The sequence below is a fragment of the Giraffa tippelskirchi genome, chromosome 7, assembly GCF_054371585.1.
Source record: "Giraffa tippelskirchi isolate mGirTip1 chromosome 7, T2T-mGirTip1v1.2.pri, whole genome shotgun sequence".
In the NCBI taxonomy this organism is placed as follows: domain Eukaryota; kingdom Metazoa; phylum Chordata; class Mammalia; order Artiodactyla; family Giraffidae; genus Giraffa; species Giraffa tippelskirchi.
Window position 1 is genome coordinate 151880483 of NC_137281.1, and position 21157 is coordinate 151901639.

General features: G+C 39.8%; 1 protein-coding gene across 35 annotated transcripts in view; it reads right to left on the bottom strand.

Annotated features, from left to right (window-relative positions):
- Positions 1–21157, bottom strand: part of CEP128 (centrosomal protein 128) — a 459693-nt gene that overhangs the window by 280733 nt on the left and 157803 nt on the right. For 28 of the 35 annotated variants that reach the window (XR_014059627.1, XR_014059626.1, XR_014059628.1 and 25 more), the window contains 3 exons: positions 20040–20390; positions 11351–12001; positions 4623–4787 (listed from right to left, as the gene is read on the bottom strand). Coding sequence is in view for 19 of the 35 variants with exons in the window: in XM_081510600.1 (XP_081366726.1) it covers positions 4623–4787; positions 11351–12001; positions 20040–20390 (1167 nt within the window). In the remaining 16 variants the exon portion in view is untranslated. The remainder of the gene's footprint in view (positions 1–4622; positions 4788–11350; positions 12002–20039; positions 20391–21157) is intronic. The other 7 variants (XR_014059639.1, XM_081510598.1, XM_081510610.1 and 4 more) reach the window with 2 other exon arrangements.

Consider the following 21157-nt stretch of genomic DNA (forward strand, 5'->3'; position numbering starts at 1 on the left):
GCCTTAGACTGTCTCACAATTTGTCTCCTAATTGTTTCATTGCAGCTACTCACATCTCCCGAAAGAACTAATAATAGAAAACGAAGTTAAAGTATAACAATGGAGAAAAGCAAGTATCATATGAGTTAGCTAAGCATCCCAGAAAGCCTACATAATCTATAAGCTGATCAGAAATGGTTCTATAGTTCAGTTCAGTTCATGAATCGCAGCACGCCAGGCCTCCCTGTCCATCACCAACTCCCGGAGTCCACCCAAACCCATGTCCATCGAGTCGGTGATGCCATCTAACCATCTCATCCTCTGTCATCCCCTTCTCCTCCTACCCTCAATCTTTCCCGGCATCAGGGTCTTTTCCAATGAGTCAGCTCTTCGCATCAGCTGGCCAAAGTATTGGAGTTTCAGCTTCAACATTAGTCCTTCCAATGAACACCCAGGACTGATGTTCTTTAGGATGGACTAGTTGGATCTCCTTGCAGTCCAAGGGACTCTCAAGAGTCTTCTCCAACACCACAGTTCAAAAGCATCAATTCTTCAGTGTTCAGCTTTCTTTATAGTCCAAATCTCACATCCATACACGACTACTGGAAAAATCATAGCTTTGACCAGACAGACCTTTGTCAGAAAAGTGATGTCTCTGCTTTTTAATGTGCTGTCTAGGTTGGTCATAACTTTCCTTCCAAGGAGTAAGCGTCTTTTAATTTCATGGCTGCAATCACCATCTGCAGTGATTTTGGAGCCCCCAAAAATAAAGTCAGCCACTGTTTCCACTGTTTTCCCATCTGTTTGCCATGAAGTGATGGGACTGGATGCCTCGATCTTAGTTTTCTGAATGTTGAGCTTTAAGCCAACTTTTTCACTCTCTTCTTTCACTTTGATCAAGAGGCTCTTTAGTTCTTCTTCACTTTCAGCCATAAGGGTGGTGTCATCTGCATATCTGAGGTTACTGATATTTCTCCCTGAAATCTGCATTCCAGCTTGTGCTTCTTCCAGCCCAGTGTTTCTCATGATGTACTCTGCATAGAAGTTAAATATGCAGGATGACAATATACAGCCTTGATGTACTCCTTTTCCTATTTGGAACCAGTCTGTTGTTCCATGTCCAGTTCTAACTGTTGCTTCCTGACCTGCATACAGGTTTCTCAAGAGGCGGGTCAGGTGGTCTGGTATTCCCATCTCTTTCAGAATTTTCCACAGTTTATTGTGATCCACACAGTCAAAGGCTTTGGCATAGTCAATAAAGCAGAAATAGATGTTTTTCTGGAACTCTCTTGCTTTTTCGATGATCCAGCAGATGTTGGCAATTTGATCTCTGGTTCCTCTGCCTTTTCTAAATCCAGCTTGAACATCTGGAAGTTCACGGTTCACGTATTGCTAAAGCCTGGCTTGGAGAATTTTAAGTATTACTTTACTAGAGTGTGAGATGAGTACAATTGTGTGGTAGTTTCAGCATTCTTTGGCATTGCCTTTCTTTGGGATTGGAATGAAAACTGACCTTTTCCAGTCCTGTGGCCACTGCTGAGTTTTCCAGATTTGCTGGTATATTGACTGTAGCACTTTCACAGCGTCATCTTTCAGGATTTGAAATAGCTCAACTGGAATTTCATCACCTCCACTAGCTTTGTTTGTAGTGATGCTTCCTAAGGCCCACCTGACTTCACATTACAGGATGTCTGGCTCTAGGTGAGTGACCACACCATCGTGATTATCTGGGTCATGAAGATCTTTTTTGTACAGTTCTTCTGTGTATTCTTTGCACCTCTTCTTAATATCTTCTGCTTCTGTTAGGTCCCTACCATTTCTGTCCTTTATTGAGCCGATCTTTGGATGAAATGTTCCCTTGGTATCTCTAATTTTCTTGAAGAGCTCTCTAGTCTTTCCCATTCTATTGTTTTCCTCTATTTCTTTGCATTAAGACCCTTTTGATTGGAAATCCCTTCATTAGGATTAGAAATCCTTCAATTGGGCCCTATTTATCAAGTTCACTTCACTGCCTAAATAGTAGGAATCTCTGGGATATAAGTCATGGGCTTTTTTTTCACTGCAGACATATTTTTGTACTGTTTTCTTGTTTTTATTTCCCCTAGACTGGCCAACACATAGACACTCATTGAAGGGAAGGGAAAGGGGGAGTGCAGAAAAGAGGAAGCGGGGAGGAGAGAATGAACAAACATCTACAGTCACAGGTCACCATCTTTTTCATCTACACATAAACATATAAGCAGGGTTTCCCAGGCGGTGCGAGTGGTCAAGAATCCGTCTGCCAATGCAGGAGCCGCAGGAGACATGGGTTCACTTTCTGGGTCGGGAAGATCCCCTGGAGGAGGAAATGGCAACCCACTCTGGTCTTCTTGTCTGGGAAATCCAAGAATGGGCAGAGGAGCCTGGCAGGCTACAGCTCATCAGGTCGCAAAAGAGTAGGACACAAGTGAGCAACTGAGCATGCACGCAAACATGTGAACATGTGTGTATACACATTCGTATCTCTTCATCCACAATTTACTTATAAATTACCTACCATATGTCAAGCTCTGTACCTAATCTTGGGGATAGAAAAACAATCATGATTGGGTTCCTCCCTTCAAATAGCAAACATAATTACAAATCCACCCTCCTGTTTGTTCAACGATATAGAAATGCCAGCTCTTCTTAAGTTGGTGCCTTCTTTGTGCACCATCATTCCAAGTGATTCAATACAGTTCTGGCTCAAAACTTCCAATCAACATAGTTCTGCAGTAAGTCTTATTCCCAGTTCCCTGGCTCTTAATCCTTAACATATCATTAGGTAGTTAATCAATGCTTGCTGATTGGTTTATTGCTTGGCTGAACCATTAATTGGCATCCACTTGGTAACGTAACAATAATAAAATAATGGCAGCTGCTAATTGATAGCTGATCAGGTATCAGACACTCTGCCAAGAACTTTAAACACATTTTCACATTTAACTCCATTAGAGTTTATTATTATACCGGTTTTAGGGATGATAGAACTGAGACTTTGAGTTATAAGCAATCTGCCTAATGCAACATGGCTAGAAAATGATTTAAACTGAAAGTTCTGTCCATAGCCATGAACACCTCACTACCTCTGAAAGAGAAAGGCCCTATCTGGATATATCTTGATCCAATGAAGTTTTTATTCACAGCTAATTATAGGAAAAGAAGAGCAAAGCATGAAAGTTTCTTCCAGAGGTTTATGCAGTTTTATGACACCCTACCCCTTGATAGTTCCTTTATCACAGATGGTAGTAACACTTATCAAGAACAGGATTCATCTGGCCCAGTCTGTCCTGTCCTATCCCATTATCCAAATGCTAAGAGTCTTTTCTCTTTTTGACTTTTATCACACTGGAAGGCAAATACTTTTAAGAAGTTGATAAAGACAGAGATGGTTGGATGGCATCACCGACTCAATGGGTATGAGTTTGAATAAACTTCTGGAGTTGGTGATGGACAGGGAGGCCTGGAGTGCTACAGTCCGTGAGGTCACAAAGAGTTGGACACAACTGAGCGATTGAACTGAACTGAAAGACACAGCACACAAATTTATATATTCTATCTTCTATTCTTAGTTGACGCTTCGCCACAAAAGTAGTGACTTACTGAAAAACCCTAGTGTTCTACCCTATGCCTGATACATAGTGTGCATGCATGATAAGTTGCTTCAGTTGTGTCTGACTCTTTGTGACTCTGTATGAAGAGAAGGGGGCGACAGAGGATGAGGTGGTTGGATGGGATCATCGACTCAACGGACATGAGTTTGAGCAACTCCAGGAGATGGTGAAGGACAGGGAAGCCTGGCGTGCTGCAGTCCATAGGATCACAAACAGTCAGACACAACTGAGTGACTGAACAACAACATGGACTGTAGCCCATCAGGCTCCTCTCTCCATGGGATTCTCCAGGTAAGAATACTGGAGGCGGTTGCCATGCCCTCCTCCAGGGGATCTTCTCGACCCAGGGATCGAACCTGTGTCTCTTACATTTCCTGCGTTGCCAGGTGGGTTCTTTACCACTAGTGCCATCTGAAAAGCCCCAATATACAGCAGATACACCCCAAATTTTACAGAGCTGCTGATAGGAAAGCAGTGAGTCTGCTGGTGACATTCCAAGGTTACCAACCTTCTTAAGCTTCAGTCTCTGTAACTTAAAAGATGAGCCTAATAGTATCAATTTCATAAAATGACTATGAGCATGAAAAGTGCCTAGTGCACACTGACCACTTACATATTTTATTTTGAACCATGGTTTCCTCATGGGTTAAAGGGATCAATAAAATCTAACGCAAAGAGTTGTGTGAATTAAATGAGCACACACAAATCAATCTGTTGGCATAAATGTTTGCTATACAGTAGGTCTTCAATAAACCATAACTATTTTCTTTGCTACCTTGCCGATAAATGCCTATTTTAAGATCCATTAGAAATTTAAAATAAAAAGTATTAGAGGGTTACTAGTTGTTGAAAGAATAAAAATCACAGCATCCTAATAAACTTCTATGACTGTTTCTGGCACCGATACAACTCTTCTATGAAAGCTGACAACTGGCATTTATTAATACATAAACTATGTTCTAGAAGAAATGTAAACCAGCCTCTTCAATTAGAACCCGTCCACATGTTTACCTTTTCTTCTAGTTCACCCTTCAAACACTGGTATTTTAGCTTCAGTTTTTTGTTCTCATTTTCATTCTGGGTTAATTCCTCTGCCAGCCTGTCATACTGTGATTTCAACTTCTCCAGCTGACAACGCTGGACTTGAGCCATATTCTTATCTTCTAAGCTTTCTGCCTGAGGAAAAAAAAAAAGGAGAAAAGAGATAGTCCACTGGCCACAGCCAAACTGTACACAAGACAAATTCCACATTATATCAGTGGGCAAATACTTGGAGATTTTGCTACTTCTAAGCATTCCCACATAGACAGACATGCAAAGGAAACACTCTTTCCGTGTGTTCAAGCTCTGCTTAACACTAACTGAGCAACCAATTAAGTGCAAGGTACTGTACTAGGTGCTGAAGATAACAGGCATGAACCATAAAAGACACAGATGCAACAATCAAGTTTGACAAGAATGAATAAGAAGCTCTTAATAAAGGTGTGAGCAGGGGTCTGTGCAACCCAAAGAAGGGACACTACCTGCCGAGAAATGTCCCCACAAGGACACACTGTGGGACATCACTGCCTGATCAGCTTCCTTTTCCATAAGAGGAGCTTCAGAATATTCCTTTCCAAGCTACCTCCTCAACTTTTTGTGAAAGAATTGTGTACTTTTTTGTGCAAGGTAAGACTCTTGAGAGTCCCTTGGACTGCAAGGAGAGCCAATCAATCCATCCTAAAAGAGATCAATCCTGGGTGTTCATTGGAAGGACTGATGTTGAAGCTGAAACTCCAATACTTTGGGCACCTCATGCGAAGGGTTGACTCATTGGAAAAGACCCTAATGCTGGGTAGGATTGGGGGCGGGAGGAGAAGGGGGCGACAGAGGATGAGATGGTTGGATGGCATCACCAACTCGATGGACATGGGTTTGGGTAGACTCCGGGAGTTGGTGATAGACAGAGAGGCCTGGCGTGCTGCAATTCATGGGGTCGCAAAGAGTCGGACACGACTGAGCGACTGAACTGAACTGAATTATGAATACCACTCCTGTGGGGTTAAAAAGATTATGAATCGCCACAGTGAAAAAACTATAAACAACTAAGTATGTAAAAGAGGTTTACCAGGGATTATTTCAGTACCAATAATGCAATAATGTGCCTGGTTTTCATTTATTATTTGAAATATAACGAGAATCGCTTTTAAAAAAAAAATTAGGAATAATGTGTGGAGGGGATTCAATAAAGCTCTGCCATGTATGTGAACTTAAATACCTTTGAAAGGACAACAGTGTAAATACTGACTCTATGTCAGGGACGGCAATTAAGACCTTGTTGTGTAGTTTTTCCTCATTTCATCCTCACCACAACCTGACTAGGGAGATACTATTACTGTCTCCTTTTTTGAAACTCAAGCAGAACAACACTAATAATTCTGCCAAGGGTATGCAGTGAACATAACAGAGCCAGGATTTGAACCCAGAAATTCTCTCTGCTATCCACGTGTTCAGCTACTCGGCCTTACTGCCTTTAAAAGGTACACATATCATAAGGTTTTAAAAACCAACTGGGTGCACTTGCGATGTTGTTATAACTAGTTACACCCACCAGTTACTGACAGCCTGTAAGCAACTCCATAGAATCTGTTTAAAATACATTTCAGTGCCTAAAATATATTTGCTTCTTTCCTTTGTATAAGTTTACTGTATGGATTTAATTAGGTACACAGGAACATAATCATCAGAAGTGGTTTCCCAAAGGGAAGACGTTGTGTAAGTTTGAGACAAAATCTCCATCTTATTCACTCCACAAAATTCAGCGAAGACCTGATGCCACTTTGAGTTAACAAAAGAACTGATTTTTTTTTTAAATTAGGAATCCTGTATTCAATTCAAAAATAAATTTTCAAAATAGAGTCTCCTATCAGTAAAACTGTCCCATTATGATTTTAAGCTTCAGCAGAATGCCTGGCTTTTCTTTGTGTCTTATAAAGAGCACAGGTACAGACAGTTCTGCCCTAAGACCAGTGGTGATCTGGGCCAGCTCACAGAGACTCTCAGGGAGCCGCTCTGTTCATCTCCCAACTCTGTCTCCAGTGACGCTGTTTGAGAGCTTGAAACCAGTCAAATGGGGGCTCTTAAATCACTGAACTTGGCAAATGCTACAGATCAGGGTTCCCCTCTTTGCCCCTGGAGAACTTGTTTTAGAACATTTACCAGAACACTAACGCTTAGGTTTGACTAAGAACTTACTTCTCTTGGTGGTCTCATTATTATGTTTACATTTCATTTTAGGGTTTACACAGGGATGTCACTCACAAAAACCCTGTGATAGAGAAAGACATGACTGTTTCCATTCTACTGATGAAGTACAAAGAGGTTAAGTAACTTGACAAAGATCATATGGCCAGCAAATGGCAAAAATACACAACCCTACTCTTGGTCTTCTGATCTCAGTAAGGCTCTACAAAATTATCTTTGTTGAAATCATAATGAGGTGATAATATCCTTCAAATAACCTTCAAACAGCCTTCAAATATTAATAGCAGCAAGAATATTTCATTAAAATATTTTACATTTAAATTCAAAAAATAGGCATGAGAAGGGTAGGTCTTGATGGGGAAAAAAATATAATTTGTGCAGAGAAAAAAAATATGGTTAATGTATCAGCACTTACTAGACTCAGAAAAAGTGATAAACTAAGGTGAAGCCAAAAGACAAATACAACATTTACAGAGCTATTTATCTATAGCCCTCTTGTACATAACTCAATATATTAAATCTTTGATGATGACCACTGCTATCAACTACTTTTAATTAATATAAATGAATCAAAAGTATGAGATTATATTAATAAAACAGCATGAGGTGGGGTTGTCCCTCCTGGGTGATTTCGGTTTAAGAGAACAGTACTGAGCTCTCAGAATCCCTGGTCTCCTTTTAAGCAAATATGCTGCTGATTTTGTGCCACATTAAAGAGGGACTACAAAATCCCTCATCTCACTTTTCCGAATTAAAAACAAACAAACTAAAAAGAAAAAAAAAAAAATCTAAGCAGCTAATACCTGCTGCCTGTCCCTCTGGAGAGGTATGAATATACCCCAAACAAACCAAAACATAAGGCGGCCTAAATGTGCTGTACTAAGTGGTACCCACAGACTGCTATGGAGACAGAGGGGCAAGAGATTTATCTCAGCCTCAGCTGAGATACAGCCATCTTCAGTGAGTCCGTAAGAAAGGTTAAAAATTAACTGGGCCTTGAAAGGTTAGGCAGCCCTTTTCTTCCTGCAGACTGGGGGGAAAAGACAATCCAGATGAAGAGCAGGCAGTGAGAAGTCGGTGCAGGAAATGGTTGTCCGTTTGTATGAGGCCCATTGGGGAACAGAAAAAGGCTCCAAGTGTGAACAGCTCAGGTGGGACCACATCAGGGAGGACTGGACTAGATTTGAGACTTTGTTCCAGAGATAGTAATGGGTTTTGAAGGTTTCTGAGCAGGAAGTGGTACACCTGGATCAGCGTTCTGAAAGAGGCAACACAGGTGGTATCTGAAGGCTGAAAGGGAGGAGTTGGGGGTAGAAAGAGGGACTAAGGGAGAAGGAGGGAGGCTCCTCAGAGCTGTGTCTCATGTCTCCACCGTCCAAATAGCAGCTTGAAATCCATTTGCTACTATGATGCATGCTACACTGTTCATATGTCAAGGCGTCCAGGGGCAAATGCAGTTCCTGTCAAGCAGGCTGTACCTCCTGACTTCACCTCCCTCTCAAGAAAGCATATTATCAATACAATGTGAGAATGATGTTTTTACACAGATGATCTTGAATCTGCAAGAATTGATTAAATTATTATGAACTCCTGCTGGAATGCATGTTTATCACACAACTACATAGTGATGATGAGAATACAAAATATGACACTAATAGCAAGAAGAAAAAGAGGGTGCAGTTTCAACACTCCCAGGAAAACCGAAAGTTCCTTGAAAGAACCATTTCTCAATTCATGACCTAACAAATCATGACATACGCATCCTCATGCAAAAATGCCGCCTTCCTTTGAGATTCACACTATTTTGACTCTGCCTTCCTTGTTAGGAGTAGCCGACCGACCAGTCATCCTCTTCACTGACGTTTTTGGCGTGCGATCCGTTAACACCTTCACAACAGCATCATGAACACCCAAATATCTACTCAACAAACTAACATCAAAGTTATTTGACCCGTCTCGTCCAACCACCTTCACCCTTATTCCACAATGGCAACCCACTGCGTTACCACTCACCTGGACCTCAACTCTGAAATCTAAGCTCCAGTCGAGGAACTCCTACCAAACAAGCAGCCTGTGGTCATCAATTCCTTTCCCTCCACTCTCTTGTTCCTTTGTCTGTGACACTTCTTCAGTGGTAGCCACGTGGGAGCACATCACCTGCTCCCAGACTGGCCTTGTGCAGTTGGTACCAGCCTTTACCACCATGAACAACTCACTGCACAGCTGCTCGACTCAAGATTCACATCGACAATCCGAGTCCATCCCTAGCGACCTTCCCAAGCTTACTGAGCTCTTTCAGAACCTTCAGAGGAAGATATGCCCTGTCTCCTGCTGAAATCTTCCACTTTGTTATTGGTCCAGCCCCTCACATCTCCCCCCATCTGTGAAAAATGGAATGAACGTGTTATTTAGTTCATCTTTTAGCCTGCCTGCCACACTGACACTCACGAGTGTACTCTTCTAAAATGCCTGCTTGGGTGTACAGGATACCGTTCTCTTCTGGGTCTCCTCCTGTGTTGCATGTGGTTCTTGTTCTGTATTTCCTAGGCACTCCTTCTCGGTTTACTCAGTTCTTCCCTGAAACAGTGGTGTTCCTGAATTTCATCCTCTCCTTTCTCCTTGCATAATGTCATCCAAACCCTGTGATTTCAACTACCAACAATTGATTACTAGCTCCCAAATATCTAACTTGAATCTCAACTTACTCCCCAGCTTCTAACCCACTACGTACTAAACTGTTCTACCTAGACTTTCATGATTAGGTTTAAGGTCTCTTCCACGTAGCTCAACAACATGTTAAGAAGCTGGATTTGACATTACTCTCTCCAAATATGCTGCTCTGTCTATGTTATCCATTTTGACAAACAGCTTCATTATCCAACTCGTCACCCAAAACTAAACCTAGCCAGTCTAGAGTCTAAACCTTTGCCAGTACAGCAATGTAGTTAAGAACTTAAGTATCTGACTACCTTAGTTCGAGCCCTATCTCTATTACTTTCCAGTGTAAGACCTTGGAAAAGTTACTTCTCATGTCTGAATTTCTTCACTGGAGAGAAATTAACACCACACAATCTACAGCGATGATGTATTAAATGAGTAACACACATAAAGTTCTTACAGTAATGAAACCAGCACAACCTAAGTGCTGAAAAAATGTCTGCTAGTATTATTATTGTCACAACCAACCAATCAATATATGATATGTATTTTATTTTCTATATGATCAGCTCTTCTCTATATCTCTGATTCTACTTTTGCTTATGGACTCACCAACACTGAAAGACTATTAAGCCATACTTCACCAATATCAAAAGATACAATTTTTTCACATTTTACCTTCTCTGTCTTGGGATGTTATCTTACAGTTGATAGCATGTCACGTTTTCATAGGCATAATTTTTTTCCTAAGCACTGAGCAATGACCCACCTTACACATGATAGTGCCTTAGGTTACATGAAATAGAATGCAGGCCTCTTACCTATTTTTTTTCAGCTTCCATTCTGCTCTGCCCACCCCAACTTCAATAACCCCAAATTCACTACTGCCAGTAGACTAAATAGAACTAAAGAAGAATCAACAAATTAGCTGAAAACATTCTACAAGTGCAGCGTATAGTTAATAATTTCATCTTTATCATAAGCAGTTTTATGGTAGTTGCATTTCAAGGAATTTTGAGAAAAAATATAATTAATCTTTACAGATTTATGCATGTATTCACCTATTCAACATATATTTTTAATGTTCCAGGAACTGGGCACTAGGGATATAGCTGTAAACAAGAGTCAAATCCCAATCCTCATGGAGTTTTCATACTAATAAAAGGAGATTAAAAAATAAATAGTATGAAATCTATATCATACAATGATGCACGCTCTAGAGAAAAACTAAAGCAGGAAGGGGGGATAGATTTCTCACACTCCTGACAATCATGTTATGAGATGATTCCCCTGCATGTGATAAATGTTAATATAATGATATATACATCTGAGAAATACTTCCTCAAATGCACGATCTCAATCATGTATTTACCCAGGCAATTCTGACTTGGAAAAGAAGGGGTAAATCTCAAAAGGCCTTGGTTTAACAAAACCCATACGCCGATCCTCTTTCGTTCCCATACTAACAGGGGCCGTGGTTATAGCTTCTATGGCCTTGACAAGCCTTTGCCTTTTACATTTTAGATCATAAATGTTGGATGAGGGCACGTGTCCGGTCCATGGCTTACTGCCGCCTCTGTCTGCCCTTCCTGAACTCCCCAGATAGCTAAACGTTCTTTTTAAAGGGTTTCAGTCCTCTGCAATAGGTGCTCCCAGGTGGCCACTATAACTCATGTCAACCTAGCTGAACAGGCATGAATACACCTCTTTATTGTTAGTTTTATCTCCCCTTCAGTGCTTGGGAATACAGAACGATCTCTAAAAGTTTACGCTTTATTAACTTCATAAGCCACCAGAAAATTTCCTCCAGTATCATCAGGATAACTCAGCGCAGGTACCTTCAGGGTCCTAATATGATTCTCAGCCTCACTCTTTTCCTTCTTGAAGTGCTTCAGCAGCTCCTGGATATTCTGTTCGTGTTTCGTTTTCACACTCTGCAATGATGATGTGAGATCTTCCAGCTCCCTCTGGTGAACATCTCTTTCGAGCTTTAACTGAGTAATGATTGTAGCTGTTTCCTCATCTTTAGATTTTGCTTGTGTCTTGAGGTCAGAAAGGTTCTTGAGTACCTCTTTCCTGGCTCTCTGTTCCTCCGCTAATTTATTTGCGAGGTCTGCCCGGATGGCACTCAGGTCCTTGATGGCCTCTTGCATCTCAAGGAGTTGAGCTTTGTCCTTGGCCTGGCTCTCCTTCAGCTCTGCAATCTGCTCCTCCAGGCGAGCTTTCTCAGCTTTCACCTGGCTTTGAATCTTATTCTGTTTTTTCAGTTCACTTTCTAGCCTATGGATGGTATCCAGGGAATCCTTGACTTCCAGTTCAAGATCAGCTTGATGAGACTTAACATCACTTAGCTTCTGCTCCTTACAATGAAGCTCCTCCTCTTGAAGGGCACGCTTGGTCAGCACATCGTTCAATTCCTTTCGAAGACTCTCTATTTGTTGTAGCGCTGCATAAAGTTGGCTTTTCAGTTCATCCCTTTCTTTTAGAATCTATCAGATTAGGAACAGAAAGCAAAAATTACTGTAAAATTCACCATATACGCTGCCAGAAAACAAAATAAAGTTTAAGCCACAAAGAGAAGAAAATTCATAAAATAATACTTTGTATTTTTTCTGGTTTTAAATAAAAAATACTTTTTTAGGCTAGAAAAAGGCATAAAAATACAATTGCTCTGAGGTAGTACCACACTGAGATATATGTTTCAGATTTTCATCACCAAAATGTATCAATCATTGATCATAAATAATTACTTAAATGTGAGATAAAATTGAGCAGAAGAATGGGGGAAAAAAAAAAAGACTTCAGTTATTATTTATCAGAGGTCAAAATAATACAATGTTACTTAAAATAACAATGGTTTGCATTTCAATGGCACACTTTTTAAAAGAAGAAACCTCAAAACAGACAGGGAAGATAATACGGAGAAGAATGCAGATATACTCTGCAAGAAAGGTTTTGGTACAGTCAGTCATTGTTAATCAAATAATGTCCACAGTGACAAGAAACACACCAGTATGTAATGGGGAGGTCTTTAAGCTCAATAAAGGTAGAAATAAGGTTAATTTAAGAGTAGGAAAGGTTGGGAAGGGACTCATGAGAAAAGTCCAAGGACCAAAAGGCCATCACCCTCTGCCAGCCTCTTTGGGGGTTAGGGCTTATGCTCAGGGACAAAGGCCAAGAACTAACCCTTAAATCCTCACCGTCCATCGATACTAATGAAAAATCCAACAGCTAAGGAAGCTGAAGCTGTCCCTTCTCCCCCAACACTGACACCAATAGCATCTCTGTACTTGTTTACTGATGCCTATCATAGTTTGAACCCAGAAAAAAAAAAAAAAATTAAGATTCTCATTTTAGAATTAGAAATGAGTTAAAATGCAAATACTTTAAGACATTTTTATACTTTATATTTTACACCTCAGTGTGAAACAGTTCATGATAAAATGAGTCCATCACTTCAAAAAATGGTCTCCTCAAATTTCTAACAGGGAGAAAGAGCATGAAGCTAACATGAGAAATAATAAAAGGGAGTGATTAAGCAGCTGAGCTCAGACCAGGAGAACTGGATTCTCAGCCCAGGCATAAGTAGTTCTATGGCCTTAAAGAAATTGTTTATCTTTATAAGGATAATAAAAGCTACATCATAGGGTTGTGATGAAGACAACTGGGAAGCGGGAAATAAAGAGAGGGGGTGGGATTTAAGTTAAAGGAGAAACCAGGAGTCTCCAGGAGGTACTTAAGCAAGATAGTGATCAAAACTGAAGAAAGGGGTTCACTGATAAATTACTGTTCCGGATTGAAAAGTCTCTAGAACACAGAGGAAAGAGCTCACTTCAGAGAGAATTTAAGGCAGGAAAAATGGCTAGAAATAATTGTAAGCCTAAGAGCGGATGTTGGAGAAGGAAATGGCAACCCACTCCAGTATTCTTGCCTGAGAAATCCCATGGACAGAGGAGCCTGGTGGGCTACAGTCCATGGGATCAAAAAAGAGTCGGGCATAACTGAGTGGCTAAACAAGGGCAAATGTATTCTTTTTCTATTGCAGTGTATCAAATTCCAACAAATTTTGTGGCTTAAAACAACAACACCCATTTATTATCTCACTGTTTCCATAGGTTGTCAATCCTGGCAAGCAATTCTGCCTTCCATCCCCTGATGCTAAAATCAAGGTGTCAGCTAACCTGGGCTCTTATCTGGAGGCTTTGAGGGAGAATCCACTTCCAACCTCATTCATGGTGTTGGCAAAATTTAGTTCTGTGCACCTAGGACATGGGTCCCTGGTTACCTTTGCTAGCTTTGGGCCAGCTGTTTTTCTGAGCTTCTAAAAGCCACTGGCACTCCTTGGCTTATGGACTCCTCTGTCTCTGCAGCCAGTAACATTCCACACCAAATCCTTCTCAAGTTTTTAATCCTTCTGACTTCCCCTTCTCCCAACAATCAGAAAGATTTATCTGCTTTTAAGGGCTCCTGTGATTAGACTAGGCCCATTCAGACAATCTCCTCATCTTAAAATCAACCATGCCATATAACATCATCACGGCATTGATATTTCATCCATATTCTCAGCTTCCAGAAACTAGGCTAATGTATCTTTGGGAGGTCACTCTATGCACCACATTAAAGAAGACAAAACTGAGAATCCAGCCTTGGCTGTAAGGATAACATAAGGAGGGACCTGAGAATAAGAGGAGGTGGCTTAAACATACTGATTAACCTTTGGAACAGATAACATAGGCCCCTGGCCTTGAGCTAAGAAACTTCCATGCAGCCCTGAAGATATCAGTAAAAATCATATATTCATGAAGTTGTAGCAGATAACATGTCTTTGATTGCAAAATACTATATTTATTTTTGTCACACGATGGGAAGAGCAGAGATGGGCTGTTTCAAGATGAGTCCTTCAAAGCTCAGACTCTGCCACCCTCTACAACTCTCCAGGTTTTGCCCTCACCTTCAGTGTTCCAAGCATTACATCAATTCAGGACAGCAGGGACAGCCTTAGAGCAGACATTCACAGACTATGTTGGTCAAGTTTGGAATTTCTTTGGCAAAATATGTACTAAAAGCTAAGTAACTTCTATCTTCTTTTGGTTAATGCTTGGCTAGTAGCCAAAGCCCAAGATGTGTCTAGACATTGACTCTGAGTCTGAAAATGTCAGTGTCTTAATCACCACCTCAGCATCCCAGAGATTCCTGGGGGCCCTCAGTTGAACAACCTTTATCTTGAGGGAATTCAAAACAATGGACTTGGGTCTCCCTTGGCCAGAAATGCTTGAGTAGAAGTGCCTGGGCGTGAGAAATCAGGTTTGTTTTTTTTACCTCATTTAAATTTCTGCTAAATGTCCTACCTCCCTCTCTTACTTGGACAAACTTTAGCGTGGATAGACGATTTGGCTTTTCCAACCCTGAAAGACTCCAAATAATCAAACTCAGTAAATGTGGACTAAAGATGGCAGATTTTCAGTCTCCCCAAGATCTTTCTCTCTGCTTTTAGACAGGCCAGTTTCAACCTGTGTTTATCGTTCTCTTCTGGGATTTTTCTAATGGCTGCAATAAGTACACAACAGACTCCAACATCCTGAAGTTTTCCTGAAGTGAAGTGAAAGTCGCTCAGTCGTGTCCGACTCTTTGCAACCCCATGGCCTATACCGTCCATGGAATTCTCCAGGCCAGAATACTAGAGTGGGTAGCCTTTCCCTTCTCCAGGACATCTTCCCAACCCAGGGATCGAATCCAGGTCTCCTGCATTGCAGGTGGATTCTTTACCAGCTGAGCCACCAGGGAAGCCCAAAGTCATTTACCTACTGGTCACTTAATACCATCCCCTGAAGCACATCATCAAGACCCAAAGGTATGACTTCTAATGGCTCAATTACTTCCAGTAGCATAGTTAGGTTTTTCAGCTTTCCCTTGAGAAAAATCTGATCATCCCTGTCCTCACCCTACTTCTCCACTTAGTCAATCATTTCAGGTTTGTTCACTTACAGCTCCTTATTCCTAGAATTGATGTTTTGTATCAGCTTAAATTTTTTTCTGCTGCAAGTAAGACAAAACTCCAACTCAAGCTGGCTTAAACTACAAGGTGATTTACCATCATTCCAAGAAGAACTGCTCCAGACACAGTGTCAGGGCTCTAGGACCACTGCTCTGATCGCCTTCAGCAATATCTTCCCTCCTAATGAGGCTGCATTCTCAGGATCATCGCAGGACAGCCTCAGCCATTTCTGGCATCACTGTCAAACACAATAATGTTCAGAGAAGGACATCTCCCTCCTAGTGTATCTTTTTTAGGAATGAGTAAAATTTACCAGAAGCTCCCCAACAGTCTTCATAGTTGATCCTTCAGATGAAGAATGGTTCTTGATCAGAAGAGGGCTAATGCCTAACAAATGGACTACATTAATTTTTTGTAATGTGATGGAATGAATTGGGCTGGGGTCGGGGAGGAGACCAAGATCACTAGAGGAGCCAACATACATGATGTTCTATGTAAGTTCTGCTGGTACCACTCAAGAGCAGCAACAGAGTAAGTAGAGAGCGAGGTAGATCCCAGATTGAAGGTCAGCAAAATGTATGGGGTGGAAGTTAAGAAACTGAAGATGCCAGTGAACATGTCATCACATTAGCTTTTCACGAAGTCCAGTCTGAGAGGGGAAAAAACTGATTCCAAGAAACAGTTGGTCAACCAATGGAATGTGGGAAGATGAAAATCCAACGGTAATACTTAAAAGAGGAAAAAGGAATAAAAGTAATGTGGACAATCAGAGACTGAAATTTTCAAACTAAAGATCTGAACACAAATTATAGATGATGACAAATTTTAGCCATAGAAATTAGCTGCAGAGTGATTTGAAGGTCACTATACAACATGGAGAAGGCGATGGCACCCCACTCCAGTACTCTTGCCTGGAAAATCCCATGGATGTAGGAGCCTGGCAGGCTACAGTCCATGGGGTCGCTAAGTCGGGCATGACTGAGTGACTTCACTTTCACTTTTATGCACTGGAGAAGGAAATGGCAACCCACTCCAGTGTTCTTGCCTGGAGAATCCCAGGGATGTGGGAGCCTGGTAGGCTGCCGTCTATGGGGTCACACAGAGTCGGACATGACTGAAGCGACTTAGCATACAACACGAAGTTAGTGAAATATAAAAACACAGAGTCCAATGGACTGCTGACTTAAACTTGGAGATCACCAAAGAAAACAGCAAAATTATATGAAATGAAACAGGTTGAAAGGAAGCTAGATGTGAAAATTCTTGAGAAAAGTGGAGGCTTAATGGAGACATAAGTAGTAGTCAGGAGAAATGGGAAGGGAATGTTCTAACCGAACACTGCTTCCATTGAAGAAGAGCTATAGGGGAAGATTATGAAAGAAAGATTGAAAATGGTGTGACACCAAAGGAATGACACTGCTTAAAACCATGGTGATTTATAGGAACAAGAATCAACTCCTCAAAGCCCTAACTATCAAGTATGTACAGCTTTTTTCTTTTTTTTTTTAAGGAACCAAAAGGTAGACAAGAAAAATTTTTAAAGAAAACAAAAGTTATTTTTCTGCACAGAAGGAAACATGCAGAGAGACTGTTGGGTTATACTAACGTATCAGTACTCTATCTAGCCTTTCTTAAATTGCTTATGACAAGACTGCATACACATTTAAAAAGTGTGCACTTAGCACTGATCCTCTTTACTTTTCAACCATTAAGAAATTCGCATTTGAAAAGATAGTATATATTACATACAGCTCTTTTATTTCCCTCAGCATGAAGGCAATACACAGAAGGAAAAGATGGCAATTTAAGATTCTCGAAGTCAAATATTATCAAGGGAAAAGCTCAATACATGGGCAAGTCAATTATCCTGCCAATTCAATAAGACAAAACAAGACAAAACAAAACCTAAGAATCATTCCCATTATCCATGTTAAAAAAAAAAAATATGAATTTGGAAACATTCAGAAAAGCATACATTATGATCAAAATGCAAATTGAAAATTTTTTCCTTATTATTTTCAAAGCACATATAAAAACCAATGACTTCAAAAGCACTTTAAAAGAAAAAAAGGCAAAAATATCACAATTCTTGACTAGATTATTTATATTAATAGAATGCTAGGCCTTCTAGCGAATGTTATATATATCGATAGAATGTCAGGCCATCTATATATCTCCGAAGAATATCATGATTCCCTGATGTAAACATTCATGTCATTGTTTTTTAAGGAAAGTATACATACTGACCTGTCTGGATTTTTTCTGCAATGATATGCTATTTGTTTGATGTGCCATATTCTTCACTAATGAAGCAGTTTTGTAATATGATATATATCTGACATCTTACCAAGATTCCATAATGCAATGTAAAAAGCAGGAAAAAAAAAAAAGAGCAATAGTTAAGAGAATAAAAGCTTTTGGCTTTCTAATGAATTTTTAAGTGGCACATTGTAAAGCAGAAAATAAGTGAAGCTGAAAAAAAGAAAGATGGAAATAGGCAAGGGACTATTTTGAAAATGCAAAGACTGCATCTGTTGAGCACATGAAAGGGCTCAATAAGGTTATTTATTAAACAATTAATTCATTCCCTAAACTATAATATGCTTTATTTGTAAACCAGTATCATTTTTACTTTAACATACATTTCCAAATATACCCTGGAGTCACTCTTGGAAAGTGATTAGTCCTAAAAAAAAAACCAAAAAATGAGTAGACTGTCTTACTACTGCCCTAAGGCAGTTTTCTGCTTTATTCAAAATTAAATATTCTTCAGACATTATTCAGTAAGGCATTAAAGATATACTTTTTCCAAAGTTATTTACAATGTATTTCCATATCACAGACTTATTGGACAGTTGAACTTGCAATAAAATATCTGTTACCCTTTCTTCTTTGATTAACCACTGCTCTAACTGAGACATGCTGCATTAATTTTTAAGGCTTTTAAAGTGGAAATTACAATGCCTGCTGTGATAATTGTAATACTACCCTAACTGTGGCAATCACTTTAAAACTACTTCTTTGCTTATCATTAGCAATGCTAAGTGATAAAAATAATTTTAGCAGGAATATTCTGGGAAGTGATTGTTTAACAATTTTTAATAGTCTAAAAAGCTCAATCGAGAAAACTCTCCTGGATTAGGATACTGTCTGATGACATGGGCTCTTCTAAATTTCCTCTCATTAAGTAAAATCCCCAGATGGCTCTCAATCAATCAATTTCCCCAACCACTCTTCTCTCTCCCCATCTCCGTTATAGGCAGACTCATTGAACCAATTGCCGAACCAGGCTGACAACAGAATAATCAAGGTAGACCAATTTCCTGGAATCAAATCAATTCAGATTCAAGTCTGAAAGCTTCAGAAGGGCTTTACCTTGGGGCAACCAGTCACCTATTAAGTGTCAGGTGGGTTAAAGTGAAAAGCATTCCACAGTCAGTGCAAAGTGATCACTTCCTCCATCTTTTATATGTCCAAGAAATTCGTATGTAAAAATGAAAGCATTGTGTCCATGACAGCTCATCTGTCATGAAATAAGCATCCATCATTCTTAAGTGCTGACAAATGATTTTATAGGTGTAATTGCCCTACATTTTGCTTTCTTTTGAAAGAAAGTCAACTTATTCAAATGATTATTCTTCTGAAACAATCAGAGTTCTTGACAAGTGACAAATGACAATGCAGAAGTGATAAACCAAGACTAAACATGGATAAAAATCAATCATGACTTTCCTGCTTATTATCTTATAAACATCTGGGTTTAATTCAATGCAAAGATACAGTTGAGAATCAACATAGGAGCATAAAATCCATTTAAAATAACTGATTATACAAGAGAAAAGATGACATTAAATGCATACACAGATCAATGAAATGCTTTTTGTTGCTATCAAAGGAGCACAAAAGTCTTCAAGAGGCTTGAGATCTGACAGTACTGCTCAGTGAGATTATCAATGTTACTCACTTAACTAAAATTACAGTTGCTGTCAGAAAATGGTCCAGTAGTAATGACTGCATCTTAAATGCTTCTTTCCAACCAATACTGAAGTTGAGATATACAAATAAATGAGATTTTAAAATATATTCATTGGAGGAAAAGACATGTGATATTAAGGAAGATTTTGTGATTTTCTTCCATTTGGATATTAAAGAATAATTTCAAATTAGGGCATGGCAATCCACTCCCATGGACAGAGGAGCCTCGCAGGCTACAGTCCATTGGGTCACAAAGAATCAGACATGACTGAGTGACTTAGCACGGGCAGTACTAGGGAACTAAAAGCTAAACTAGAGGAGGAGAGTGGGTCTGTTTTAAGGGTTAACTCTGCAAAGCCACAGAATGTTAAACTACTACAAAGGCTTTACAAAGATTTTACCTGCGTACCTTGAGATAGTCAAGACACAGAGACTCTTCTATCAAGAACCTCTTGATAGGTTACACACAGCACGGCACTCAAGAGTTTGTTCAAAGGACAAGTGAGTGAACGGTTGGTCACGGCAGAAATCCTTCCTCGGGAATGTGGCTTTTGTACCTGATTATTCTTGTCTGACAGTTGATCGAGACTTTCAGATTGTTTCTCCAGCGTGCGTTCTAACTTCTTATGCTTAAGCTTCCACTGCCTAATGGCCTCCTGAGCCCTCAGCTTCAGCTCCTCTCTCCTCTTCTCTGCCTCCTGTCTCAGGCCCTCGGACTGCTGGAACTCCAGAAGGTACTGCTCCGCCTGCTTGGTGGCCTCCTCGGCGTGCTGAGTCAGCTTCGTGATCTGCAGGTCAGCTCGCTGCTGTTTGGCGTCACACGTCTCAAAGTGCTTCTGGATCTCCTTTAGTTCATCCAACATCTCTAGCTGCTGTTTTTCCCTGTTCTCCAATTCACGGGTTAAATTCTAGGAATAAAGCATGTGAAGGATCAGAAACATGTTCTTGTTAACATTGGATGTGTAATATATCATCAAACAGGAGTCACTCATGTCATCAAATTAGCAATCCATCTAGAAAATATGATCCTTTTCCATGTAGTTCATGATCATATTAATTGAGAATAATTTGTTATAAAAATATTTTCATTTTTAGACTGCTTCATTATTCAAGAAGGGAAAATATTTTTTTTTTCCCCAATTGACTGTCACTAAAACAGAAAGCCTTGTTGATGAGAAAAACAACATGTATTACTTTAGTAAGAATCTAGTGTCTTGTACAATGAAAGAAATGTCAATGTTTTAGAATTTGTCAGATTGTCAGAGCAATTATATGCCATCATATAATTCTTCACTTTCTGACAGCAAATAAAATTTTGTGATAATAAAATAGAAATCTGTAACAAAAAAAAAGAACATTGATGATAGAAGCACCAGTATAGACAATACTGTAATGTGAAAATCCATTTAAAAGTGATAAATTACTTATAGATAGGTTATTTGACTGGAAATACATAATGTTATAAGTTGATAAACTTACGTCAACCTTATACAAATCAATGAAGGACAGATTTTCAATTTATAAACTTAAATTTATGTGGGATACTTACCTATTCAAGAAAAGAACTTGAACTCTTAAAATCTAGTTTCTCTAAACCAGTGGTAGCAGTGGTTTAGCCGCTAAGTCAGGTCCAACTCTTGCGACCCTATGGACTGTAGCCCGCCAGCTCCTCAGT